The 27,610-nt window shown below is 46.1% G+C and overlaps 1 protein-coding gene across 1 annotated transcript in view; it reads right to left on the bottom strand.

Moving 5' to 3' along the window:
• ELP1 (elongator acetyltransferase complex subunit 1) overlaps positions 1 to 27,610 on the bottom strand; it is an 861,256-nt gene that overhangs the window by 279,079 nt on the left and 554,567 nt on the right. The window contains exon 28 of the mRNA XM_078676240.1: positions 5,343 to 5,544. Within this exon, the coding sequence (XP_078532366.1) occupies positions 5,343 to 5,544 (202 nt within the window). The remainder of the gene's footprint in view (positions 1 to 5,342; positions 5,545 to 27,610) is intronic.

The following is a 27,610-nucleotide window of genomic DNA, read 5'->3' as shown; positions in this document are numbered from 1 at the left end:
ACCAGCAGAGGGTGAAGGTCAATGGGGAGGAGGTGGACGCTCTGAGGGACACAGGAGCCAGCATGACCACCGTAGTGAGGCGGCTGGTGTCCCCTGAGCAGGTTGTTCCTGATGTGTACCATCCGGCCATGTTGGCTGACGGCAGAATGAGCTACTATCCCGTGGCTCAAGTTCCCTTTGATTGGGGAGGAGTGTCAGGCCTGTTGAGAGTTGCGATCAGCCCTGCCTTGCCTGTGGACTGTCTGCTCGGTAATGACCTCGAACATACCACCTGGAAGGAAGTGGAGTTTAAGGCCCACACTGAGATGCTGGGATTACCAGGGTGGACGTGCGTGGTCACGCGGTCCGCAGCTGCCCGGCAAGAAGCTCAACCCGGGTTGGAGCCTGAAACAACGGCCCAACCCACTGTCGGTCCAGAGGAGAGTGTTGTGGAGGACACACCCCGTGTGACGGATGGGGAGCCCGCGGAGGTAACCCCGGAGTCCGTGGAGGTGGATGTCGTTCCCGTGGGGGATTTGCCGACCCTTGCCGAGTGGCATGTGGAAGGAGGTCCTACCCGGGAGGAATTCTGTCGGCACAGAAGGAGTGCCCCACGCTTGAAGGCATGCGGCGACAGGCCGAAGCCCAAGCGATGAACAAGGAGATCGGCAACTACCACGTGTATTGGGAGGATGGCCTCCTGTACAGTGAGCCAAGGGTTCCGGTGCATGGATCCTCGAGGGCCTTAGTGGTCCCCCAGTGCTACCGAGCCTTTTTGATGGAACGGGCGCATGAGATACCTCTAGCCGGACACCTGGGCCAGGACAAGACCTTTGCGAGGCTAGTCCCACATTTTTATTGGCCTAGGATGAGAGTTGCCTCTGACACCTATTGCAAGACCTGCAAGACTTGCCAGGCCAGTGGCAAGACTGGGACCAAATTGAAGGCCCCATTGGAACCACTCCCAGTGGTCGGGACCCCTTTCGAGCGGGTCGGAATTGACATCGTTGGGCCATTGGACCCTCCGACCTCTGCGGGACCCGTATGTGAGGAGAGGGCCGCGGTAGGCCCGAAGCTAAGCTGTCCCCGATCACGTGACCGGGGAGCTCCTCCGCCCCGCCCCCGGGCGCCGCGCTGCCATTGGTCCAGGCAGACGCGCCCACGAGGCGGGCCACGCGGTTGGCTGGAGCCGCCCCGGCCACAATCTGCAGAGGCCCTGGCCCGGGTCCTTGCCGGTGGGCCCTGAGAAGGCCCGTCAATAACGCGGAGGGGGCCGTGGAGCCTGAGTGCCCCCTCCCTTCAGCCCCACATATCGGCCTTGCGACGGCCCCGGCGCGGGTGCCCCGAGGCCGCCCCTACCCCGTGCCGGGCCGAGGGAGGCCCTGGGAGGAACGAACCCCCCCCCCCTCTGCCGGAACCAGCGTCTCCGCAAGGGCCTCGGAGGGCCGAAGAAGACAGGTAACCCCCTGGGGAGGAGGGCGGTAGGCCGAGTGAGGTAACTGTGACTGGGTCTTGTTGCCCCCCCCTTTTGAATGTGCCTCATTTTATCATTTTGCCTCCCTATTTACAAGCCTGAATTACTCATCGTGCACCATAGTTACAAGCCTGAATTATTCCTCGTGTATGTATTTACAAGCCTATTAATGAGAGGGCGAGTCACTTCACTGTACTGAATTTTCTTGCAGAGGTGGACTTCCATAACATTCTGATGATCTGATCTGGGTCGCAGCCGACCTGTATTTACAAGAAGAAAGGCTTGTCACGAATGACTTAAGGCTGTGTTCTTTGAAGTTCTTTGTTAGACTGATGAGTACTTGCTGATATGTTTTATTCCTTTCTAGGAAAAGCATCCCTAAGAGGTTTGATGTGTTACTTAGATGCATAACTATTGTTGCTTCTTGTAGGATCCTCCAGGTTCATACAATTACCCCTTTGCCTGTCAAGGAGTCTGATGCGACAGGCGGGGTTAGTTAATATTTCACTGCATAGATGAGCTGGATGTTATTTTGATGAAATGTCTTACTGAAATGTTTACCCCTTCACAGGAAGTGCAATCTGCACGTGATTCATGAAATGTCTTGATGAAATGCTTATCTGAAATGCTTATGAAATTACCAATGCATTGCTCTAATTGAAAGCCTATATAAAAGATCTTGATTTTCCAAATACAACTACTGGTGTGGTCTCCATTATTGCGCCACTGTGTGTTTCATTGGATGCATGTGTTAATTAGCTGCTTTACACGTAAGCCCCTGGCTGTCGTCCTGCTCGAGCCGTGCTACCCCCCCGGAGAACTGGTGGTCCCAGTTCTTACACTGTCCATGATTCAATGAATTTGAAATCAACTCGCAGCCTGTTCGAAAAATCATCAGCATTCATCAAGTCAGACCTATTTGCTAAATGATAATGCAGTGCATGCAGAGTTAAATCCCTCAGAATTAGTTCCTGCAAGGGTGGATCATTCATCTCCAATAAGCAGTCCTCTGGATCCCTGTTGGGTCTTTGGTTTGCCCAGATCTCCTCCTTCCTCCCTTCATCTTTGCTGTCCCCTTTACCTCTACATTTGTACATTGGTCTGTTACACTGTAGCTAGATTTGAACTGCACAAGTCTCCATACATACAAATCTGCATCCATCCACATTCGGGGGCATGCTTTCCCCATTCAGGACCAAGCTCCTTAACATGTTTTGCTGTAAATGGAATGAAGGAGAAGAGTTGTTCATTCTAGCAACTTTTGCCTGGTCCTCCGCTACTGTAGAGCCAAAAAATGATCTTAGCCATTGGCGTTTCTGTTGTCTATTGTATTGCCAGCTGTAAACCCACATGTAAAAATACACTGTAGAAGTCAGACTAAGAAAAGGCACCTTAGTTGTAGAACTGCTCTGGTTTAACCTCTCCAGCAAATTGCATAATTTCCTTGAAACATTAATTGCTGGTTAAAAGGCACACCCACAATTCTAATCTATACATCCTCAGGAAACACCAGGGAATGCATATATGCACTATGTGGAAGAACCACATTAAATCTGATGGACTTGAACATTTAATCCACCCTTTCAGGACTTCTGTGTCTAAATTGTTTTGCTGTATCCTTCCCCTCTCACAGACGTTTTGAGAGCAAGTCTTCTAGATTGCCAGGTAAGCGTGATGTGGATAGTTCTGCAATCTTTCAAAGGATATGAGAATAATGTGCCATTTGTTAAGAGGCATTACCTTGTCTCTGTACTAAGCAACATGAATAGGAAGACCTAAAGGTCCAGTGCCTCCACCCTTTTTCGGCCTCTTGCCCCCAGAGCGAAGGGAGGCATTTAGACTCTGGTTAGCCAAGGACAAGTGCACAACCAGGCTCTCGCGTGACAGGTGTGCAGATAAATGTCTCGATACACAGGAGCCCCATTTGTATTTCATGGCAACCAGTCTTCTCAGTGCGGAGGTATAGTGGTCCTCCTACTATGCTGTATGTAAGGCTTCTGTTGCAGTTTCATTAAATTTGTTTTTTTCCTGTGATTTATCTGGCAAGATCTTCATGGGAAGATTAGCTTTACACTGAAAAGATAGTAAAGGACCATCTGGTCTGGATAACTTATCTTTACCTCCCTCTTTTCTCCTCTTAATGCCCTAAATTAAACGCATCATTTCTACTTTTGATGGGGATACTTTTGATGGAGATACTTTTGATGGAAAGTTGCTCTCTTCCCGACAGATGGTTCCTTTAGTGAGATATTTATCTCCATATTGCTTCGGATAGAAAGAGCTTTGTGTTCAAGGCCCCAAGATGCTTCTCCACCAACTTCTGCCGATGTAGCTTTAGGATGCTTTCGGGTCCACCAACTTCATGATATTAACAAATGGCTCCAAACAATCAGATGGCATAAGATCCAGTGCCGAGCCCCAGGTTTAAAATATACAAAGTTATGGAATCATTACCAGCCTTGATAGCATCGCCTGCTGCACTGTGCTTAAAGCTGGTAGGCTGCCTGAAGGCACCCACTTCAATTATGTTGGACCATCAGGTTAACTCAGCGGTTAAGAGCTGCCAAAAGACAGGGAGCAGGGGGAAAGTATGTGGGTAATTTGGTAAACATTGCGTGCTGCATGCAGACAAGGGCACCTGAAAACAGAATTTCTCTTTCTCTCAAGTTGGGCTTGGGGGGATGCATGCACAAAAGCAGGACTGAAACACATTGATTACATCCTATTCTTTTGTCTTCCTACTTCATTTGGAATGTTCCAAGTTTGCAGAGATGGCTTTCTGGATGATTTTATGACTATAAAAGTAAATAGCACTACTTTCCATGTCCATGGACATTCCTTCAAAAATATAGAAAACGCTGCTACTGAACTGGAGTAAGACCATAAAAGTTGCAAAACCTCAGCCTTTCCCACCAAACCTTAGTGTAAGGTGCAATATTTATGATTTTTTTTTTTTTTGCTTTTTCATATTGGCAACAGACTCTTAAATGTGTAGTCAAACAGCTTCCACTGAATTTAAACTGGTGCTATTTCAATGTTTTAATAGCCATTAATGTTCAATCAAAGATAATACACCAGAAAACAAATCAGCAGAACAGGATTTTCAAATGTACAATGTTCAATACGGCAAACAACAGGTCTCATGCAGCAGGACTTTTTGAATACATGCCTGATGATGCAGACTAAACAAATAGCGGGGGGTTAAAATTGCTTAGTAGTTACAAGATTAGACCACATTAGGTAGGATCTCTGGAGCACAAATGAAGATGAACCTTGCCTCCTAATATTGCTCAACCTCACAGTTAACCTTTGAAGAAATATGATCACATCACACCCACTCTGATGGAACTACACTGACTCACTTTGCTGTTTGGCCCTATCTCAAAATCAGCGACATCGTTTACAAAGCCATCACAACCAGTGCTATGCCTATCTGTCTGACAAGCTTACCATTTTTAATGGCTTTTGGCCCACCCACAGACAGGACACAATAAGAAATGCAGAATATAAGGGTAAAAAAGAGAAACAAGGGAACAGTCCTACTCCGTCTATAGACTCAGAATCTGGCACAGCATCCATGTGCCCATGAGAAACACCCAACTCTGCTCCAATTTAGGAAAAAGCAGATAATGGACCACTTTAAAGAACACTACATCTTAGTGCAATAAAAGTACACCTCTGCTCCAATTTAGGAAACAATTGATGATGCACCTCTTTAAAGATCACTACATCTCGATGCATTAACCGTATACTTCTACTTCCAGAACCCAACTACCTTTTCAAATATTTGTTGACTGTCTCTTAGCCTAGGCCTAGAGCCCTCCGCTAAGTTTTGGCTTTGTCAATGCTAAACAAATATCACATACTTAGTATAAGAGTAGCCTCTTACCTGACAAACTCCTAGCCAGAATTGACAGTTTATCTTCAGTGAACTGCAGAAGGGATGCCATGCAGAGGGCTTGCTGCCAGCAACAAGAGACAACAAAGGCATCTAGAGCTTTCTCAAACCAGCCGCAGCGAGCAAAGATTAGCCCAGCTTGCTCATATTGCTGTTTCCCATTCAAGTACTCGCCATAAGCATTGCTGATGTCCTACAATATTTGAGAAAAAGATCAACAGTGTTAGCTTTGATTGTACAACATTAAAACAAAGGTTTAACTAAGTCAACTATGCATTTGCAATTCAAGTTTGAAAACAAAAAATATGTTATGTTGTCACTGAAATCTTCACATACATTATAACGTCACTTTAACATTTTATCATTTTTATTCAGTGGTTTTCTAGTTTTAACGTAAAGTAATATCTTCTTACCATACGTAAAGCCAGCCCTAGCTTTCAGCCAAGTGCAGCGTGGGTTGGCAATAGGGCCTGGGCTGCGGTCAGGCCCTTTGTCCAACCCCCTGCTGGCAAACAATCCTCCAGCACTCCAGCAGGCAGCCAACCCCCCCCCCCCCACGGCCAGCCACAGCTTGTGGCAGGAGCCAGCAATACTTTTTTTTATAATGTTGGGAGGGGGGTTTGCGCCCCTCACTGAGCCTTTAGGGCCCAGGGTACCCAGTGCTCCGGGGCCATTTATTTAATTAAGGGGAGAGGGTGTGCAACCCCCTCCCCGAGCCTCTACAGGCCCAGGGATCCCATCTCAGCCCTTTTTTGTTTCCTAATTTAATGGGAGGGCCCATGTGGCCCCCCTCCCCAAGTCACTATTGGCCCGGTGACCTCATCCCTGGGGCGGTTCTTAAATTAATGGAGAGGGATCGTGTGACCACCCTCCAGAGCGTTAAAAGGCCCCAAGGACCCCATTCTCTGTGGCCGAAATTCTTAATGTTAAGGGAGGGGGGAAGGCACCCCCGCCAAGCCTCTATAGGGCCCCGGTACCTAATGCCCCCAGGGCTTTTTCTCAATGTAGTGGATTAGCAAAAGAAAAAAAGCATTTCCTATGGAAATGGTGACCTAAATATAATTACCCAGTAGTGACCAACACTGGGTGAGATATATATATATATACACACACACACATAATGTGCACATCATCAATGCAAATCAAAACTCCCACATGAAATGAAATGCTCTTGATGAAAGATGCAACGATAGATGATTGAAAAATCTTACAGGTTCGTAGCTATCACGTTATCATTAACACTATCAGTGATAAAACCATGAATGTAGAAATAGTTACTGATTTGTTGTGCTGTTTAATGACGGTGTGCTGTTAGGTGTTGTTACTTATCAGTATAAATATTGAGAGATCATAATCACTGTGTATGGTGTGAGAGGTATGGTTTGTATGGCTGTTGTGCAAGTTACACATTGCAAAGCTACAACTAGCAGATTTCAGTGCTTTTTAAATGTTGTCTTGTAACCATAATTCAACTTTAACTCTGTATTAAGGGAATTTCAAAGTTTTCTTCAAATAAACTTTAAGGTGTTATCATAAATTCAATTTAACTGTCGTTTTTTCTGTGAATTTCAGGGTTTGCGTTTGATTATCTACAACATTCAACTTCTCTGAAATTATTTTCTTTCACACTGTGCATGGCTTTCGACAATTCCCCGAGGGCCTGGCCTAAGGTCAACCCCTATGCCCAACCAGGTGGTCAAGTCCAAATGCGCATGGGCTTTGCCCATAAGCAGCACAGGTTTCGCTGGGAGACCTGGCCATCTAACAAGTCCACTGGTGGTGGATGACCTAGTTTACTGCAACAAGCATACTTTCTTTTCCTTTTTGGGTGGTTCTCAAAAGGACTGTTTTTGGGGGCGGGAGTCCTTTTTTGTTTTTATTTTAACTTTTTGGGGAATTTACAATAACGTTCCTCTGGTTTCTCATTGCCAATCCAGAGACTTTTCACTTCACATTAGATAGTCATTCAATGGAATAAAATGCAAAGGCTACCTTTCAGTAATACCCTGACAAGGGGTTCGGAACAGGGCATAAAGCATGTATGTTGATGTGGGTAGAAGATTGATGTGTTTTTAACCTGCAAACTATGAAAAGAATAATTAAATGAACATACAGTATTTGTAAGCATTGCAGTGCTATGTTCAAGCAGGTCTAGTATGGACACCGCAAACTACCAAAGCGTACCCAACTTGGGTCCATGACTTTTATAGTCCACTCTCTCGTTATCGAGACCATGGAATAGACAAATTAAAAATGGCACCTATAATCTGCGACCTTAGTTAGCTGGACCAAATATTATGAAACTCATGGACCCATATTGCCTTTGTTTCCATAATCTGTGGTCCCAGTACTGGGTCGACAGATGACAAGGGGCTTCCGCCCGCCTATCAGGGTTCATAGAACCCCACTTCAAAAACAATTTCTTGCTTGATTAAGGCATCTTTTCCTATACTGATGGCCCATAGTTCCTGAATGGCTAACTCCTCGATTGCCTAGCTTAGATATTCTCCCCAAGAACCTTTTTTGGAAGCTGCATTGTTGCTCCTCGATTTCAAGCCAGTACAGGTTGTTGATATAGCCTCTTTCAGAGGAGCACAATCTCCAGCATAGTTTGGCAAAAATGCACATACTTTAAATTATTAAATGTTTCAAACTAAACTCTAGTCGTACCTGCGCTGGTGAAACTTTTCGGATTGAAAACAATGATTTATACATCCTCGTATGAATCTTGTTGAGTGTAGGTATTTCCTGCCAGTGCATGATTTCAGTGTCATAGGTCTCTGTTGGCATTAACTGTGATGACATTACAGTTAACAAATGACGGAAAGACTGACAGTGCAATTTCTTTTTCAGTGTTTTGAAGCCAAAGGTTAATGACTGTGCTTTTGAGTGAAGGGCTGCCACGTGATGCTTGAAGGTCTTGTGGCGGTCGAGGCAAATGCCCAGATATTTATATGTAGTTGCCACCTCCAACTTCTTGGCTTCTAAAAACCATGCAAATGTCTCAAATTTGGTGATGGCCAGGTGTATCACTTTCGTTTTATTTAAGTTTAGCTTTTTTTTTTTGCAGAGTTTTATATAGCGCGAACTAGAACCGAACCGAATCAGTTATCAGAGCGCTTTACATAGCACCAGTTACATTACATGAGGACACACTTTCATTTTAGGCACGGGGAGATTAAGTGATTTGCCCAGAATCACAGGGGGTTGTTGACGTCGTTACCGAGACTCGAACCTAGTTCCCCAGGTCCGAGGTCGAGCGCCTTAGCCGTTAGGCCAACCCCTCTCCCCAGCTTGAACCCTTGAGTATCCAGGTCGTTTTTTTGAGCGTTCATGCTGGCTCAGGAGGACGATGTCATCTGCATACTGGAGTCAGCCAATCTTCTCCGGTGCCAATATTGTAGGGTGGCTGTGACTAGCAGGAGGGAGTTACGTGATTGGCTAGGTATAAATTAAACAAGCTCGGTGCAAAGCATGCAGCGCTGTTTGAGGCACTTTGTTAGAATTTTGTTCATAAGACGGGCACATCACCTATTTTGACCTGTGCACAGGTGTCTGTGTGCAGTGCAACTATTGCCCTCAACAAGTCTCCTGGAATGCTCCAATCCTTGAGTTTTGTCTAGAGGCAATTTCGGGGGACTCGTTTGGTTGGCTTTACCTACTAAAATATTTAATGCGGTCAAGTTTGTTAGTGTTCCCATGCCTGGTCTGAAACCAGTTTGAATTTGTGGTATCAGGTTTTCTCCTTTACCAAAGTTTGTAGATGTTGAGGTAGACATGAACCAAATGGTTTTGCTTCTACATCGATCAAAGCAATAAGCCTGTAGTTTTCGGTGAGGCTGAACTTCCACTGTTGTAGACGGGTTGGAAGGAGTTGCCGTTCCAGGAATCTGGGATAATGGTGTTGTGAAAAAGGGCGATTAATAGAGGTGTTAGGTAATAGGTCCAGTAGTTTTTATCACATTTGAAAAGGCCATTTCGGAGTTAATTTTCGTGCGCTGCCTCCTCAGTCTTTTTATGATCCTTCCTAGCTGGTCTATATTCACCAATAGGTCCGTATTGTGCAGTAGCTTTGTAGTGGGACTTTCGGGCTTGGATGCGAACACCAAGTCACCATTGATCAGTGTGACTTGTTGTACATTTTGGGGGTTCCAAGATGCAGCTTTGGATAAATGCCTGTCCCTGACCTCTTAGGTGTATGGATTTGCAAACATTGTGCCGTATGTGGGCTTCCAAGGACTCTATATCAATGCCAGCATTCTGGAGTCTGAATTTTCCATTGCTATTTGGCTGCTTGCTGTCCCATAACAGCTTGCTCCACAATTCCTCTTGATGAATTATTTTTCAACCAAATGTTCCCTGATATTTTCAGGAAAAACAGCATCACGTAGGCGGCGACGGAGAGCCACAGAAGTAGCCATAGCACAGCCGAGAGCATCGGCAACATCCAAGGCTGCACGAACAATAGATGCGGCCAACTCCCTGCCATCCAACACATGGATCCGCAGATCAGCATGGGCACCCTCATGAGAGACATGAGAAAGAAGGGACTCCACAGAGTCCCACAGACTGGAAGTAGCCCTGGTCAACACACACAAAGTGTTAAGCACCCGCAAGGCAGCGCTGGATGAGGCGAGGACATTACGCCCCGATGAATCCAACCACCGGGCCTCCCGAGATGGAGGAAACAACACCACAGGCAAACACGGAAAGGCATTCCGCAGAAGAGAGCCTTGAGCAGAAGGGTGGAAAGAGACAGGGTCTTGGGGAGCAGGGTGGTGACGATGCAGAAGCGCCTGAGGCACCGGATCACCCGTGGCAGGGTGCCCCCAAGTCCCCATAAGAGGATTGTGGAGTGACACTTCAAAGGGAAGGAACAACTCTGGAGGAGAACTTCCAAAAGGTTGTCCTTAGGAAACGGGGTGACAGGCGCACCCATCCGCAGAATACCAGCGGCTGTGGAAATAGCCCGAACAAAGGCAACACTAGCCTCCTTAGGGCGCGGCGGAGGAGAAAGTAATTCCTCCGTGGGCGACGGCTGCAAACTGAACCGTCCATCCCCATGTCTGGGGGAAGCGGCCAGCCCCGGAATAATGGGGGATCCACAGAGGAATGAGGAACTTGAGGGGCCCCAGTGGAAGGCGGGGAGGCCGGTGGAAAAGCCATCCGCGAACCATGAAAAGAAGGGTTAGAGGATTTAGGCCATGGGGACGGCAAGGAACTGTCCCAGGAAGATGCCGGTGAAAAAGCAACAACCCGGCACCCTGTCTCCGGGGAGGAACACACCAACAGATGGCCGACCTCCGGAGAAGAAGGGACCTCTGGGGATGAATCCAGGACCTGGCGCCGGCACCTGCATGGCTCCGTGGAGTCTGCCACCGGCGTATGATCGACTTCAATCGGCGCCGGAGTAGGCACTCGTGGCACCGGGACCACTCCTGCCACCACGTGCTCTCCACGAGGGTGGGGCGGGTCGACGCCAGAACCGTGAGGGAGCTGCGCCAAAAAGGCACCAGCTCGGCCTCAGATGGGGCAGCCGCCCGCGCCGAGGACCAACGGGGGCTCGGGAAAGCACCCCAGGTCCCTGCCTCCACCCGTGACTCCACCGGAGCCGGGGAGGAAGGTTCCTGGCGCCCAAGCGGCGCCGGCTCTACCTCTGGTGAGGCAGCTGCCTGCTCAGTGGACCGAGCGGGACTCGGGGACAAGCCCGGAGTCACAACGGTCTCCTGTGATGCCACAGGGAGCCTCGTAGGGATTTGCGGCAAGGCAGGGACGCCAGGCGCCGAAGAGGGGAGCCCTGGAGGACCGCACCTCGACTGCACCACCATCCTATGGCCTGGAGCCGGAAAGTCCGGGCCGGAGCCGCCAGCAACTCCACGGAAGGCCCAGCACTAGGTAAGGGTTCCTCGGACGTCTCAGGAGGTGGAGGAAGGGCCAAAGAAGCCTGTAGCGCCACAGCATAGACTGTCATTTGGGCCCTAGTCGCCTCCGTGCCAGGAAACAGCAGGTAGGGAGGAGACAGGCGGGGGCGCCTGTCCCGGGGGAGCCCGCACCCACCGCGGAAGGAGGACAGGGCATCGGAGACAAACTGAAGGACCTACCAGCCGGTGAACCATGTCCAAAGTGCCGCGGCGAAAGACGATGTCGCAGACGAAACCAGTGGTTCCTTGCTTCCGAGGTAGGGGACGGACGCTGGGATGACACCGACCTGGACAAGCGCGCCAACAGCAACTTCATCCGGCGCTCCGCTGTGACTTAGGCTTAAGGTGCTGACAGGAGTCACAGCTCACCCAGGCACCACATACAAATTGGGTGAGGGTCCGTCGCCGACATAGGACGCACACAGGAGGTACACGTTTTGAAGCCCGAAGGCATTCACACACTGTTCCACTTACCACCAAAGCGCATAAAAGAATAGAAAGCCCGAAAACAGGCCAGGACACAATCCGGATCCACGTTGCACGCGGAAAAGAGAAAAAACTGACGTAGGCGCGCCGGGGTGGGACTCATGTATCCTCGCTGACGTCACGGACGCGGACGTCAGGGCGTAGTCACGTGGTGCCGTCCACCGGCACGCAGGGATGCTGTGGCAAATAGTTTTCCGGATCCAGTCTCACGCCTGGGGATAATTCTACGTTAAGGAATCTGAGGCTAGCAGTCTCTATCAGATTAAGCAGTTTCTATAAGCTCTATCAATGGTTGGTCCTGCATGTCAGGTTCTTTGGGGTAACCCATAGGGATGACAAAGGTGGACACTGGGCTGAGGAAACCCCAATTACTGATGGCAGAGAGGTTGGGGGATGAAAATGACGCAGTTGAATTGATTTTTGAACTTCAACCTGGGTTGGGTGGGGCGGAGCCGTAACAGGGCTAGATGGAAATGTAATAACATCCAACACGTCTTGTTTAGATTCTAGGTCATTGTTAACTATTAGTCTCTTTCTTTGGGTTATAAAAACTGTTATTTTGTAGCCCTCTTTCTTTTAGTGCGATTGTCATTTTAACCTTTTTTTGCAGACTGTTTTGAAGGCGGAAAGTCCAGGACTATGACTTCTGAGGCCTCAAGACATTGTGCTGGGTCCTGACTGCATTGATTAAACTTTGTAGGACTGAACGAATTAAGTGACCCGGATTTAGCGGGAACTCGGCCAACAACACTGCTGGGAGTGTTTCTCCTGGGCCTGCCTCCTTCCAGAGAGCCGCCTGAGGACCCTAGACATCCTACTGCGGGGCAGCTTGCTCAGGAAGACAAGTGGTTTCCTCCTGCCATCCGCCCACAACTCGGGACTAACCTCACCCGCTGTGGAGGTGCTGGAAGCAAGGTCTGTTTGTTACGGTGTTTTGCTGTGGGGCTGCGGCAGACCTGCCAAATAAGGATTTTTCGGTGAGTGTCAGTCTTACGCTGCATTACACAGTCTAAATCTTCTCTGGTGCTCTAAAGTCAAACTTCAGTTGTAGCAGTGTATTTTTACAGTCCTTTGCAGCCAGTGGCTGGAGGGTGCAGAACTTCATGCAGGCCCAAGCCACTTTGGGCTAACTCCAGCCACCTCCATACCTTGCAGGAAGACTATAGGCTTGTTTTGTGCAGAACGGATATAGTGCAGTTATGGAGTAGTGGGAACACCCCCACAATTGAGCAATGGGCGGCCAAAATGGGCTGCTGTATAGAGGCCGAAAAAGCAGTCTACAAGGCCAGAGGCTGCCTGAGGAATTTGAGAAGATATGGCACACGTGGTGGGAACTCAGGGACCCAGGCTGATTCTTCCCTAAGCAGGGGCAATGGAGAAGGATACGGGGGCAACAGGATTTGAGGATCAGGGAAAGTACAGTGAGAGCCTCTCTGGAACACTGTGGCGAGGCAAGATGGGGCTGGGTACTGGTCTGTTTGCTCAGTGCGCAATATAGCTCTGGAACATGTCTTTTTGATCATTTAAATTTCTGTGAACTGTAAATGGTAAATAAAAATAAAGCTGAAAAAATAAAGTATGACTGTGACCTTGATTTAGAATAAGAAATCCAAAATTGGAGGAAAAAGATAAATTCAAACAGTGGTTTTAGTTAAAGTTAAATGAAGCAGCAAAAAGAAAATACTAAGCTGTTTGGGCAGATTACTACTTCTTTTACTGGCCATAAGATTAGGCATCTTGTGGTAGCAATTACGAAACAAAACTGGTGGATATCACCACGGATCTATACATGTTTAAAGAATTTCCTGAGATGGTATTCATTGCAGAAATGGATATAAAAGGGAGTACAGAAGTAGTTTCTCCAGTTTATATCAAGAGCCTAATTTTGAAACCTTAAAATTCCATAGCTCAAGGCCTTGACAAATTCTAATCATAGAACTTAAAGAAAAGTCCAGAGGGATGGAGTACATTTCTCGTCCATTATTAAATGTAAATAAATGTAATGGTATTATTTAAAACTTGATGCAAGGGACGATACAGTTGACAGTGTATAAAAAGGGCCCTTGCCATCTCCTGAATAATTACAGACAAATACAGCTTCTTGAAACCACAGACAATTTATTGATACAGCATCTTTAAGAGTGTCCCCAAAATTGTTTGAAAATATACTCTTCACAGATTAGTTGGGGTTCTAAAAAATGATTTCACCCTCAATAATGTTATGGTTATACAACTGCTTTCGAATAAGTACCTTTAAAAAGAACTACTTATACAAATATAATTTATTGATTACTCAATATCATGTGAAAAGGTTGACTGCCCAACACTAGAGGGCAATTTAATGAAACTAGGCACTGCCTTATACTTCCCATCTTTAATAATTCATGTGATGTCAAGTACATATGTGTGCAGTGAATGTCTTTCAGCCCATTTGACATCTAATAGATTGAATCAGGAGTACAAGTAGGTCCCACTTTTTTATTTTCATTACATTTCAGTGATTTAATGGCAATATTTAAGTATGTAAAAATGAATTCTCCTATACTAGGCAGTGAGACTGCATGAACCTCTATATGCACATAAATTCAACAATCTTATGACTTGACGCTAATCAGTCTGCAAGTCATGAATGTGAATCAATCAAAAAGAAAAGCGAATGTCTCAAGAAAACAGCAAAGTCATACCTTGAAATAGTATTTATACACTTTTTTTCCTAAGCATGTAGCAAAACAAAATAATAGAAGTGAGTACAGGTAGAAAGATTAAATAACAGAGACATTTTAGTCACTTCCTAAGGCTTCACAAAGTTAAAGTCACAGCCTTAATCATTGATTGTTTTTAAATAAGGCACAAGAACAAAATGTACTGATAATGTTGGGCATTCACAAGAATTTCAAGTGCAGGCCATTCGTCTGGACCTAGGTATTACCAGCACTTACTTCAGGACAGCAGACACAGTTTTACGGTAGGGCTTGTGCATTAATAAATACACACAGTCACACAAAGTTGTTAGATTGTATTTATGACAAATGGTTTCCTAATAAATTATACTTACTGTGTAAATTCAAATACTCTTTAATATATTAGTAAAATGGAAGAGCAAAATAGAGTACCACAGTATCAAGAATTTTAATAGAGCACAGATTAGTTATGTTGGGTTAAACGTCCCCTTTAAATCCTGTGGAACCTATTTATGCATGATGCTAGTAACCACGATGATCATTGAACACGCTACCATTTTGGCTATTTCCAGTCCAGTTTTCAATATATGTTTGGACATTTCCTCATAATTTTTTACCAAAAAGGGACCCTAAATATATGTCTAGCCAGTAAAAACAAAACATTCCGGGGCCTATTCACCAAGTAAATTTGCACATGTATATGTATTCATGTGTAAACTTACTACTGCATTTGGAAATAATTTTACACTTTTTGTAATACTACTAGGTGTAGAATGGCATGTTTCCACCCCAAAACAGTGAGTGGAGCTTGTTAGAACCGGGATTAGAATATAGAGTTTCTCCTAGTAACTTTTCACATATGGGCAGAAGTCTCCGCCCTCGGGGTGGAGCTCTCCCTATGGTAAAGCACAGTAAAAATGTATCAAGTATATGTAAATGTAAAATAAAAATTTAAATTAACTTCAAATAATTGTTCTTAAACTAGAACAAAACAAAAACATTGACAACACAATAACTCAATAAATTACATGTTGAATAATGATTTCATTAAAAAGCAGCAGAGCAATTAAACTCTTCGATAGAATTGCCAGCATGGTACCTAAGGTTACTCACTGAGAGGTGTTCAGCCTGCTAGCATTTTCCGGGCTTAACATAAATTGATGCCATAATCCACGAGAGGCAGCAGATTTTCCTTCTAACGCTCTCCATCTTTATCTGGTGCTGGATGTGTTTCTAGCAGATCCAGTGTAGGAGGGCCTGATCAAAAGAGTGTCTTGACAAGAGCAACTCTTTTAAAGACAGGCAAGTGGTCTACAGCTAAGTGCTAATTTTGGAAATCTTTCTTTAGGGATGGACTGTAGTTTGCCTGTGCCATGGCAGTCTTTAAGGAAATGGATGCTGCTGGCTCCGGAGCTGGTGAGGATATCAATGCACGTGGTGAGGACATCAATGCAAACAGTGCCATAGATTAATCCAAGCTTAGAGCCACTAGTTAAATAGGCCTGGTTTTCTGTTTCATTTTGGGCCTGCAGTTCTGCACTGTCTAAACCAGCATTGCTTTGCTTCAAAATGATGTCAACTCATTTGCCGGTGTTGCTGCCATCTGTGAAACAAAAGCAACTAGCTCCAACGTCGTAACTCACAGAGGAGAACCAGTCCGAAGCTGTACCAAGCAGCACTGGTCTTTTAAAAAGCCCCTCCCAATATAGCTTTAGAAGCTCCGGCCCGACAAATTGGCCCCTTATCTGAAACTCGTGTATGAATATAGTCTTGATAAAGGCACACTGCCCCCTGACCAGAGACTTGCCACCATAGTTGTGATCCACAAAGACAGAAAAACAAAAAACAGACTGCACCTCCTACCGCTCTATATCCCTTCTTAACGCAGAACCCAAAATGTTAGCCAAGATTCTTGCTAACAGACTGATTAAAGTAATTGGGGAATTAGTGCACCCTGACCAATCAGGCTTTATGCCGCGGAGGAACACGGCCCTGAATTTGCGCAGACTGCATGGTGTACTGGGCAGGGCCTCTACAATAGGGCAGGATGAGGTCATAGCCTCTCTAGATGCCACTATGGCATTTGATACAATTGAGTGGCCTTATCTCTTCGCAATGCTTGAGATAATGGGATTCGGTCCGGTCATCTGCCAGTGGGTGCGCCTGTTATATAGCAGACCTATGGCTCAAATCGTTGTTAATAACAGGAAGTCTGACGCATTCGAGCTTAGCCGGGGTACCCGTCAGGGATGCACCCTTTCCCCGTTGCTGTTCCCCTGGCCCTTGAACCCCTTGCAGCATGGATCCGAAAGGACGTCATGATCCGAGGGATGCGATGGTCGGCAGACTGGGAAGACCGCATCTCCTTGTATGCGGACGACATTCCTTCTTTATCTGACATCCCCCAAGAGATCCCTCATTGCCGTATTTGATATCCTTGCCGCCTTCGGCAGGTATTCTGGATTCCGCGTGAATTGGCAGAAATTCCTCCTCTATGTTCTTCACGGGGATCCTCCTCCGCTACCCCACAGCTGCCCTGTACCCATTGTCTCTGACGGCTTTAGATACCTGGGTATATACATCTCTATAGACCTGCTGGTCAGACATGCCCGTAACCTTGCCGCCCCCCTCAGCAGTGACTCAGAAACGACATCACGCATTGGAAGACACTCCCTCTTTCTCTATTGGGTAAGGCGGCCCTTTTTAAAATGATGTCTCTCCCTCGATTCCTCTATGCCCTCCAAAACTCCGCGGATCCTGTCCCTAATGCATATTTCAAAGAAATAGAAGGACTCCAGAGAGACCTTCTGTGGACTGGGCGACCATGCATAGACATGAAAAAACGTACTCTTGGTTGGTATGACGGCAGTATTGGATTGCCGGACATCAGGAAGTACTATTGGGCGGCACACCTCACTGCCATCAACCATTGCACCTACTGTCGCCCAGACGAACCTGGTTTTAATATGAACCGGTGGATCCTGCCAAACAGATCTTTTGCCCCTGCATTATACTCCAAGCCAGATAGATTCCCGCTTACTGGCCCTACGCAGCATACAGTTAAAATTTGGCATGCAGCAACCAAATCTATTGGCTGGAATGACAGATTGACTCTTGCCACACCGTTGTGGGACTCTCAAAAACTGGGAGACTTGCGACAGTCCAGGGGTTTCGACAAGTGGGATCTAATTGGTATCTCCCACGTCAAAGACCTTTGGAGTGCTGAGGGCGTGAAATCATTTGCCATATTGCAGAATCAATACTACCTCGCTAACTCGGAGCGTTTCCGCTACCTCCAAGTCCGACACGCACCAACCACAACACTGCCCCGTGGAACAACCCCCCCGGAAAGCTCTCCTGTAGAAGACAGACTATTAGATGGCCATCTGCCTGTGAAAGCCATCTCCCTTACCTATCGTAAACTAATACATAATATGGGTGATCCCCTACTGGCACTCCGTGATAAATGGACAATTGACGGGATCGAACTAGATGATGAGGACTGGCAGACGGCAGTCTCGTCTCCCCGGACGGTTGCTATTCCGGCGTGACTCCGCCTAGTGCAATTAAACATCCTTCACAGGGTATACTTGACTGGACACCAATTAGTGCACATGGGTGGGCTGACCGATGACTCATGTTGACGGGGATGCACTCACACAGGTACCTTTATGCACATCCTCTGGCAGTGCGACCTAATCCAAGAATACTGGTGTGCAATCCATGTGGTCATAAGCGAATCGTTGGGTGTTGAAATCAAACCGCTGGCATCCAGGTGCCTCCTTAATGTCTGGGAGCCTCCTGATCTCAACACATATGCAACACAATGGGTCACTCTCGCTTGCATACTCGCCAAGAGAAATATAGCTCAACTCTGGGGGGCTGCACATGTACCTACTGTAACTGACTGGGAAAAAGGCCTTGATTGGAGTATGTTACGTGAAAAAACAGTATATGTGGCCAGGGGTGCCCCCGGAAATGGACTAAAATATGGGCCCATTGGAATGCTTACCAAAGAGATATTTGTAGCCCTGCTCAAGAACTAGACAACAAAGATTCTCCCTCCCTGTGATTTCCACCAAACTCATTTACTGTAATTATAAGCTATTTCCTTTGTAACTTGCTGTACCCTGCCTACTGATCATTGTGACTAGGTACCATCATGTCGAGATTGTTTAATAAAAGATTTATAAAAAAATAAAAAATAAATCTATTTTGAATGAGATGGAAAGGGGGACTTTCTTTTAAAATTTTCCTAATATGAATACCAGATCCTAAAAGGAATATGAAGCGTTCAAAGACACAAAAAGGCAACAGCAACCACACACCCAACAGATGAGGTAGACCTGTGTACTGGAGGATGAGAAAGACCTTTCTTTCATGTGCTTCCAATGGTTGTGTTTTTAGTGATTTGTATGCGAGCAACCTATCACAGGAAGCATTTAAACACATCTTGTGTGCCTCGGCCAAAATCAATTTAACTAGTTGTTCCTTAAGGATTTTAGTGCTCATCGGTGACAAACTTACATTCACCCTAGATGCCACATGTTTGCCACAAGAGGATGAGAAATTGAAATGTGCCTATTTACAGTTGACGTAGGATTCACAACTGGAAACCTTCAGAGAAGACATGCTCTCTTTTTTCGGTAAAATAAATATTTAATGAGAGAAAGTTGAACATTTCAGAACAAAAACCATTCAAATAACAAGGGGGTCTCCAGAGCCCTGCTTGTACGGAAGGTGGTAAAAAAGGAACAGACTTCGGAGTGATTAGTGTCATGGCACAATATTCAGTCCAGCCAAGTGCATCTGTCACTGATGCTGCGCTGGTGTTACCTAGTTTGGAAACTATTTTTTGGAGTCTGACTGATGCCTGAAAAGAACATTCAAAGATATAGAATCAGCCCGACGAAGTATCCATCAGAATCATATCTATGACAACTGCTTTTTGTTTTTATTTGAAAAAAAAATAGGTTTCACTACAAGGTAGGCAGCAGATTTTTGCTTTTGGCTGCCTCAGGGTCCATGGCAACCCACCAGACTCCATTTTAGAAAACTGGGAGAACTCACTTCACTCCACCTCCCTCGGCAAAATGCCCAACACGCATTTTTTTAAAACCATTTTTATTTATTTTTAACTTAACTATGACACAATGATGCTAATCATTGAACATACTTTTGAGATTTAACAAGCACCTAAGGTTGGTCAAGACCATTTGTGTACATCTTTTAGTACTGGCACCTTAATTACACATGCTTAACATTAACATGTCATTCATAAGTAACTATCAACAGTAGGTGCTTATCGTTTGATATATGAAAGTTGAAATTCGGCCGCCTCATTTCTACATGCATTTTGTTACTCTTCTGTAGTACGTTCTGTGTAATACAAAAAACAAATGATAAGTAATTAAAGCTTTGCATCTATTCATGTGCTACAAAATAATCCTGTACTTCTGCGTCAGTACTCACCCTTCGTATTTATTATTTACAATCTGCAAATGCAAAATCATTCATTCCAATATGAACTACATGCTCAGGTGTCCTCATCTCCAGTAAATACTGCTACAATGTTCGATTATTTGCCCGCTTAAGGTTTTTGTGTGAAACTCTATTTTCTTCAGTTTTTAAGTTCACACTTTTGATTACTGCCTACATTTCTACATTCCTTTTCAATCTTCTATGGGGCGGTGCTGTCTGGGACTCTGCAATGCATAGCAAAAGCCCTTTTTGCTAGTACCAATGCAGGATCCAGAAATCTAGAACTCAGCTTAGCACATTTTGAGTGGGGGCAAAGACCGAGTAAACACACATCCATCTGCAACAAACAGGGCATTTTCAGCATTGTTCCCAATTCTCCAATTACCTGTTTCCAGAACTGTTCAAATCCTGGGCAGGAGCAAGCCATATGAATGAAATCTGTATCTATCAGGTTACATCTCAGACAGGCTTTAATCACTGTTCCAGCTATACTATTTAGTTTATGTGGTGTGAGGTAAATAATACGAAGGTAGGTTTGTTGAGTGTACCAAAAGAATTACATTTCTGGATGCCCAACACACACTTCACAGGCTCCCAACTCAGAAGTATTTTCAGTCCAAGACTTGGTGCTTGGCAGCATTTCATGGAATAGGTCATATGTTCACTGCAGGCAGTTCAACACAAACTTCTTCCAATATTAGGCTTTGTCCCCACCACATCTTCAACCTCGGGAGCAAGGCGATCAGCAAAATCATCGCCATCCTCAATACACCCATCACCATGGCCATATTCCCTGAGAAATGGAAGCCCACAGAAGTCAAGCACTACTCAGAAACCATCCGCCGACCACAGCAAACTCACAAATTACCACCCCATCTTTCTGCTCACTTTCCAACCAAGGTCCTCGAGAACGCCATTAACTGCTAACTCACAGAACACCTCTCAGTAAGGATTCCACACCAATCACAGCCCCGAAACCGCACTGATTGCAGCCACAGACGACATCAGATCCCTCCTCGACCAAGGAAAAATGGCGGCCCTGATCCCACTCGACCACTCAGCAGCGTTCAAAACAATATCACACTACACCCTGATTAAAAGGCTTCACAACTTCGGAATCCAAGGAGATGCCATCCTCCCTAGGATAGCCCAGAGAACCTGCCTTAAGCCCTTCACTTTGTAACCCAAGAACAGCACCTGCGGCGTCCCTCAGGATTCGACTCTCAGCCCCACCCTGTTCAACACCAACATGACCTCCCCTGGCCAACGTCATCAGATTGTATGGACTGGACATCATATCCTACGCCGACAATACCCAACTCATCCTCTCACTATCAGAAGACCCCATAACCACGCTGACCAACAGGTGCATGACGAACATTGCAGACTTGATGAGACACAACTGCTTACAGGTCAACACAGACAAGAAGGGGGTGCTGATTTTCGGGAACAACTCCTCATGGAACAACGCCTGGGGGCCCCCAGAACTAGGACCCACACCGACCAATGACATCCGAAACGTCAGCATCTTCCTGGACAGTAAGCTCACCATGAAAAGCAAGATTAACACAGTCACTTCAGTCAGTTTCCTCACCCTTCGCATACTCCACATGATCTTCAAGTGGCTCCCCATCAACACCAGATGCACTGTCACTCAAGCCCTGGTCATCAGGTGACTGGACTACAGCAAAGCACTCTACGTAGGAATCACATTGCACCTCCTCAAGACACTGCAAACAATACAAAACGCAGCAGCTCGATTAATCTTATACCTCCCCCGACAGACCCACATCACACCCCACCTCAAGAAGCTCCACTCTCTCCCCATTCAGAAGAGATGCAATTTCTGGATGTTGTCCACACCTTCAAAGCCCTCCTCAACCAAGGACCAGGCAAATCAACTACCGTCTGAACTTATACCTTCACTCCAGATAATTGCGCTCCTCCTCCCTCTGCCTCGCCCACACCCGATGCATCCACCACAGCAATTAGTGGAGGATGCAACTTCTCTTATCTTGCTGCGAAGGCCTGGAATAATCTCCCATTCCACCTACAGACTGGATCATATCTGCTGTAATTCAGGAAAGGATTCAAGACATGGATGATCAACTGAGCAGCAGCACTCTCAGCACCTGGGTACCCCCTTTGGGTGATTAGCTGTGCTATATAAATCAGATTGATTGACTGATCAATATAGAACTTGAGAGCTCTTTTGAGACCCAACCGTGTAGTCTCTCCTCCTCCTTAGAGAGTTGAGGTAGAGCAAAGAAAGCATGGTGGGTGATATTTTGCATGACATAAAAGAGAGCAACCACTTTTGGGAGAAAGGAAGCTCAGGTTTTAAGCACCGTCTTGTCCAGAAAGAATTGTGTGTACAGCAGGTTGACAGAGGGCTGTTAGCTCACTAACCCTCCGCACCAACGTCAGGGAGACGAGGAGCCACAATGGACAGCTGAGGGGTACTCCATTAGGAATGTGAGGACTAAGTTTAGGTCCCACCGAGGAATAACGAAAGGTGTGGTCGGAAACATATGCTACAACCTTTTCAAAAAAAGCATCACAACAGGTGACTGAAATAAAGAGGGCTGGTCCGGCAAGCACAAAAACGCCTAAGAGACAACAAAGAACATTAACTGTGCCAAAGAAAGTCCTTGCTAGACTAGCAACAATACAAAAAGCAACACTACAGAAAGTTTGGCTTAAAGTGGGTCAATCTGCCTAGTACCACACCAAGCCACAAACTTGTCTCAACAGCAGTTGTATACTGATTTTGTGAGGGGATGCCTGGTTGCCAGAATGACATCAACTACTTCAGGAGGAAGTTCAAATGAGATCAACTGCCCTCACTCAAACTCCAAGCATGGAGATGAAGATTGAGGAGGCATGGATGCAGGACTCTGCCCAGCTGCTGTGACAGAAGGCCCTCCTAAAGCAGCAGCCTTATCGGAGGACAGATGCTCATGGACAGGAGTTCTGAGTACCACACCTGGCCTAATCCGGTGCCACTAGGATGACTTGGGTCCGGTCGATCCTAATCGTCTGCAGAACTTGGGACAGGAGAGGTGGCAAAGGAAAGCCATATGGGATCCTGGAACTCCACTCTAGGCAGAATGCATCTCTGAGACAGAGCAGCGTTGGGAACGCCAATGCAAAAAAAATGCTGTCATTGAGTGTTCCCAGCGGTGGCAAAGAGATTGAGCCAAGGTTCCCCCCATTCAGGTAAGAGACATTGCGCCTTGAACTTGGTGGAAGGTGCAGTGGAGTGGAAAGAATTGGAAGGGCATAGGCCCACTGGACAATTTGCAGGACCCACTTGTCGGAGGTGACTGCTTGCCAACATGAGAGAAAATCCCAGATCTTGCCTTCATCAGGGTGGCTGTGTGTTTGGAAGGACCCACAAAAGAGGTTTTGTGGCTGCAGCAGCTGGAGTGGCTGAGGATTGGGCTGCTCACTCTCCATGCTGTCTATGGGTCCCACGGCCACAAAAGGAATGCATGGTCTACTGGGCTGCCTGAAAGGGCATTGGCTGGCAGTATTGCCCATAAAATCACCACGAAGGTGGATAAACTGCTGATAGAACTGATGAATTGGAGCAGACAGGCCCAAGGAGCTGGCTGTGGCGCTGCTGTCTTTAAAGCACTCAAGGACTGAGTGTGCTTTTCAACCACATACGTGAGAGCCATTGAAGGGCAAGTCAACTAGGCAAGACTGCACATTCCCCCAGTAGATCTCATCCATGAGTGTCTTCAAAGTGTGACACTGGCGCCTATCACCCGGCCTAGACAATTCATGGTATTAAACCCATCGTGAATCATGAATTTTGCTGCATCGCGGCCATTCTGAATGGCTTAATTAAGAGTAGGGCACATTTCAGCTGATGCAGCAGGTAGTACTTGAGCAACACGATCCAAAAGGGTGTGAATGCATCGGCCCAAGAGGCAAGGTGGCATTGATAGACCTCAATGCCAAACTGATAGAAGAGAAAATGTGTTTCTCAAACGTTTCAAGGCACTTTGATTCTCTACCAGGTAGGGTGGTGTGGAAGATGTTTGTGTTGACTCTGCACAATAATGCTTGCGCCACTAAACTTTCTGGAGTTGGGTGCTGTGTTAAGAAAGCCAGATTACCTGCGGCATTGTGATGGCACCTCACTATTTGCCTATTAACACGGTTCCCAACATGGCTATTGCTTGCCCATGTCCTTAGAGGAATGTCTGAAATAGGGAATCTGTAGTTGTCTGTCTGAGTTGTTGGACTTCAGTAAGTACATTAGTTTTCACCTTCTCAGAAGGCAATTGGATATCGAGGACTTCAGTCGCTCTTTGCATCACCACTACAAACGAGGCACTTTCTTAAATATCAGGACCAGGAGGAGAGACCAGTCCAGAATCTCAAGAAGTATCCAGCCCGCTGGCATCCTGTAGCTCACCATACAAGCTGTTCTTATTGTAAGGTTGAACAAACTGCTTCCCTTCATCCTAGCGATCATTGCCCCTCAGTGCCGAAAAGACCGTAAATAATCTGGGCCTTTACTTGAGGAAACCGCATGGAGTCAGTGTCTGATGGGTGGCCGGGAGGCTGCAACCCTGAGAGATCATGGTGCAGCCTCATTCAAAGTCAGCTTAACAACAGAGAGCACTATTTGTTGAACTTCACTGTCTGGCCTTGATGCTCTGAGGTCGGGTGTGGGTTGTGGCACCAGGAACAACATCAGTATCGAAGTCGGTGCACAACACAACAATCCTAGAGGTTCCAATTGGTTTCGAGGGCAGACCCGCTCGGGTATTCACAGTTGGCAGTCTATGTGGTTCTTTGGGACCTGAAGGCATGCCAAAAGGAGCAGGGCAGCATGCCAAAGAGGCACAGTATGGAGTCACAGTATTCCTGAATTTGCTGCATTGTTATTTCTTCCTTGACTTATCCAATCACTTCGACCGCAATAGAGATCTGCCGCAGAAACCACTTCGGGAACTGGATCGGGAAGTTTCCTTCAACATCAACGATTCATGGTGAAGAGTCTTCAGGTGTTTGGAGACATTCAGCTGCGCCTCACAGTCCAAGACAGCCTTTGGATTTATCAGGGTGCAGTCGCTACATGCCTTTGCGTCATGGTCAAACACCAAGCACCAAAGACAAATATGGTGGGAATCTGCCTTTTCGAGAGGCAAGGGATAGCCTTAGATCTGCATCTGGTGGTACAAAAACAAAATAACTGATGACAGCGTGCTTGAGAGGCACTTATATGCTGCTCTACATGTAATTTCTGGAGCAGAAACAAGTTGGTGCTGCACCACGCCACCCACTGGACGCAAAGGAGTAAGTGCAAAGCTTTCAGATCCAGTCTGATGCTTCGGAGGGTCTTCAAAAGGTGAGGTATCTGAGGTTAGAACTATCTGTCAGAAGTTTTATTAAGTAAAATTATGCAGCTCTTGCTTACAACAAAACCACTTTGTGGTCAGCATGTGCTTCATAATTTATGTGCTTACAGAACCAGAAAATTTTTCTGCAGTTCTGTAACATTTCAGGAACAGTTTCATTTTGGACTAGTATAGTTTTCTATTGGATCTGAAATATTCTTCCAGCGTATTAATGACTTTTACTCTACTTCAACGTAAGAGGTACTCTTGTGGGACTGGCAAAGAGAATCTACTCCTACAATAAATAGCTCAGATATCAAGCGGGTTCTAATATTTGGGGCATAAAAGCCTTCCTGGCAGGATTCATATCTCAAGGATGGAAGTTTTGTCATTGACTTGACCTGCTCGCCTTTGCCATTTCTACACTTCTGACAAAATTGTCCCACTTTCTGGGTGTTAACCGCCAGGCTTCATGTACCCTGTCCCTACTTGGTGTTAGCCAAAAACTACCACTCCCGTAATACACTGCAATGGGTACCAGACTCTATGCTTTCCCATGCTGCACTGCTCCAAGGTCAGGTGACCTCTACAGCTTATCAGCAGTCAGCTCTCGATCCCGGGTGCTTGGCTTTCTTACTGGCAAGGACCACGCCCTTCCGGTTTGTTCGACCCTTCTGGATTTCCAAACTGCTGAGTTTTGTTGCAACTGGACTTAGGTTCTCAAATCCTAGAGGTGTTATATTGTTACTGGATTCTCTGACCTTTTTGGTATATTTGGTACCTGCTACTGAGCGTTAGGACGCTCTCTCTGTTTAGAGTATTTCTGCCTCGTGGGCGAAGCCGCGCTGAAAGTTTGCCTGCGTGTTTCACAGGACGCGCTGAGACACAGTGTGTTCCTTTCTTTCTTTTTACCCTCCCTTTTTTTTTTTTTTGAGTCCGTTTACTGCCTGGTGGGGGGACAGGCTCTAGAGAACCTTGTGTGCTTCGAGCACGAGGTTGCGCTGCGACATTTAAGGTTTCCTTTTTTCCGGCTGCCGGCATTGCGGACCTTTTTATTTTTGCTGTGTTGAACACGCGTTGACTGACCGCAACTGATACATTGTATCCGTCTGGGTCTGCTCGCGTCTACGGCAATCTCTTTACTTTGTGTCTTCAATATTGCACGATTTCCTTCTCGGACCACTGGAGGACTCTGCTTACACGCCCCTGCGCATTAAATGGCCTCAATGCTTCTGGCTAAAAGTATTGTTTTATGAATAAAACACAAGCCAGACGTATGCCTTGAACATTTTATGTTATAAACAAACAGATTAAGCAGTCCTCTTTCCCCACCCTTCCTTTCTCCACTGCAGAGACCAACTTTACACGAAACGCTGGCAGCATCAAAGTGAGTAGGTGGAAGCATACACCCTGGGTAGTTTAACCTGTAAATTCCGTTCTGTGTTCTTGCCTATACTACTCCTTTTTTAAAATAATTCCCATCCTGTGTTGTCTATTTCCTACAGGGTTAAACGACTTCTGGGTTCCTCTCCCCTTCCTGCGAGAAATACTGGCTGATAATTCTGGTGGTCCTACGACATCGCTTCACTCCCTAGGGGTACTAGCCTATCCTTCGGTGCGCCTTGTCTGGCTAGAGGTGGCTGTAACCTAGGGGAGTGGAGAGGCATTTTTCTTCGCTCCTGTGGATATTGGTTCTTCTGCCCTGGGGCAGAACCCCCGACACTGGGAGACTTTTCTAGGTGGCAAATGCCTGCATATTGCCAGAGTGCTGAATAGTATTAGGATAAGACATTGGCCCGGCTCCATTAGGATAGAAAATATTAAAACATTACATCAATATCTTGGGTGTGGTTTTGGGAGGAGGGTCTATTTGCCTTCAATTTCCTTTGCTGAGAGGACGAAAGCCATGCATTCCTTCTTCTACATTGTTGCTCCAGTTGATAAGGTCTCTTTCGTTTTCAACTTTGGCACTACAAGACTTATCTGGTATTCCTCTTGCTCCTTTTCTCTTGATTTACTGCGAGCAAGACTTCCATAACTTTCCTACTTTAACACAAACTACTAGGTAAACAAAAATATATCAAAACATTGCAAAACATAATTCAGTGCAACAGACTCGATTTATTAAAATTACTTTTCAAAGTGAAGAATACCTGGTTAGAACAAGCGTCTGCATGATCTGAACAAAAAAAGGAGAGGTGAAGCTCTTTCAGCTATGAGGAAAAACCATGATCTTCGATTATATACATGGAGGGAAAACAAGGACAAAAAGTCAAATATTGCATGCATGTAACAGGTGATTGCAGCTTTCTATTAAAATCACTTGAGCCTTT

This window comes from Lissotriton helveticus, chromosome 2_1 (assembly GCF_964261635.1).
Source record: "Lissotriton helveticus chromosome 2_1, aLisHel1.1, whole genome shotgun sequence".
Taxonomy (NCBI): domain Eukaryota; kingdom Metazoa; phylum Chordata; class Amphibia; order Caudata; family Salamandridae; genus Lissotriton; species Lissotriton helveticus.
Note: the sequence above shows the minus strand (reverse complement) of the source record. Positions and strands in the feature narration are given on the sequence as shown.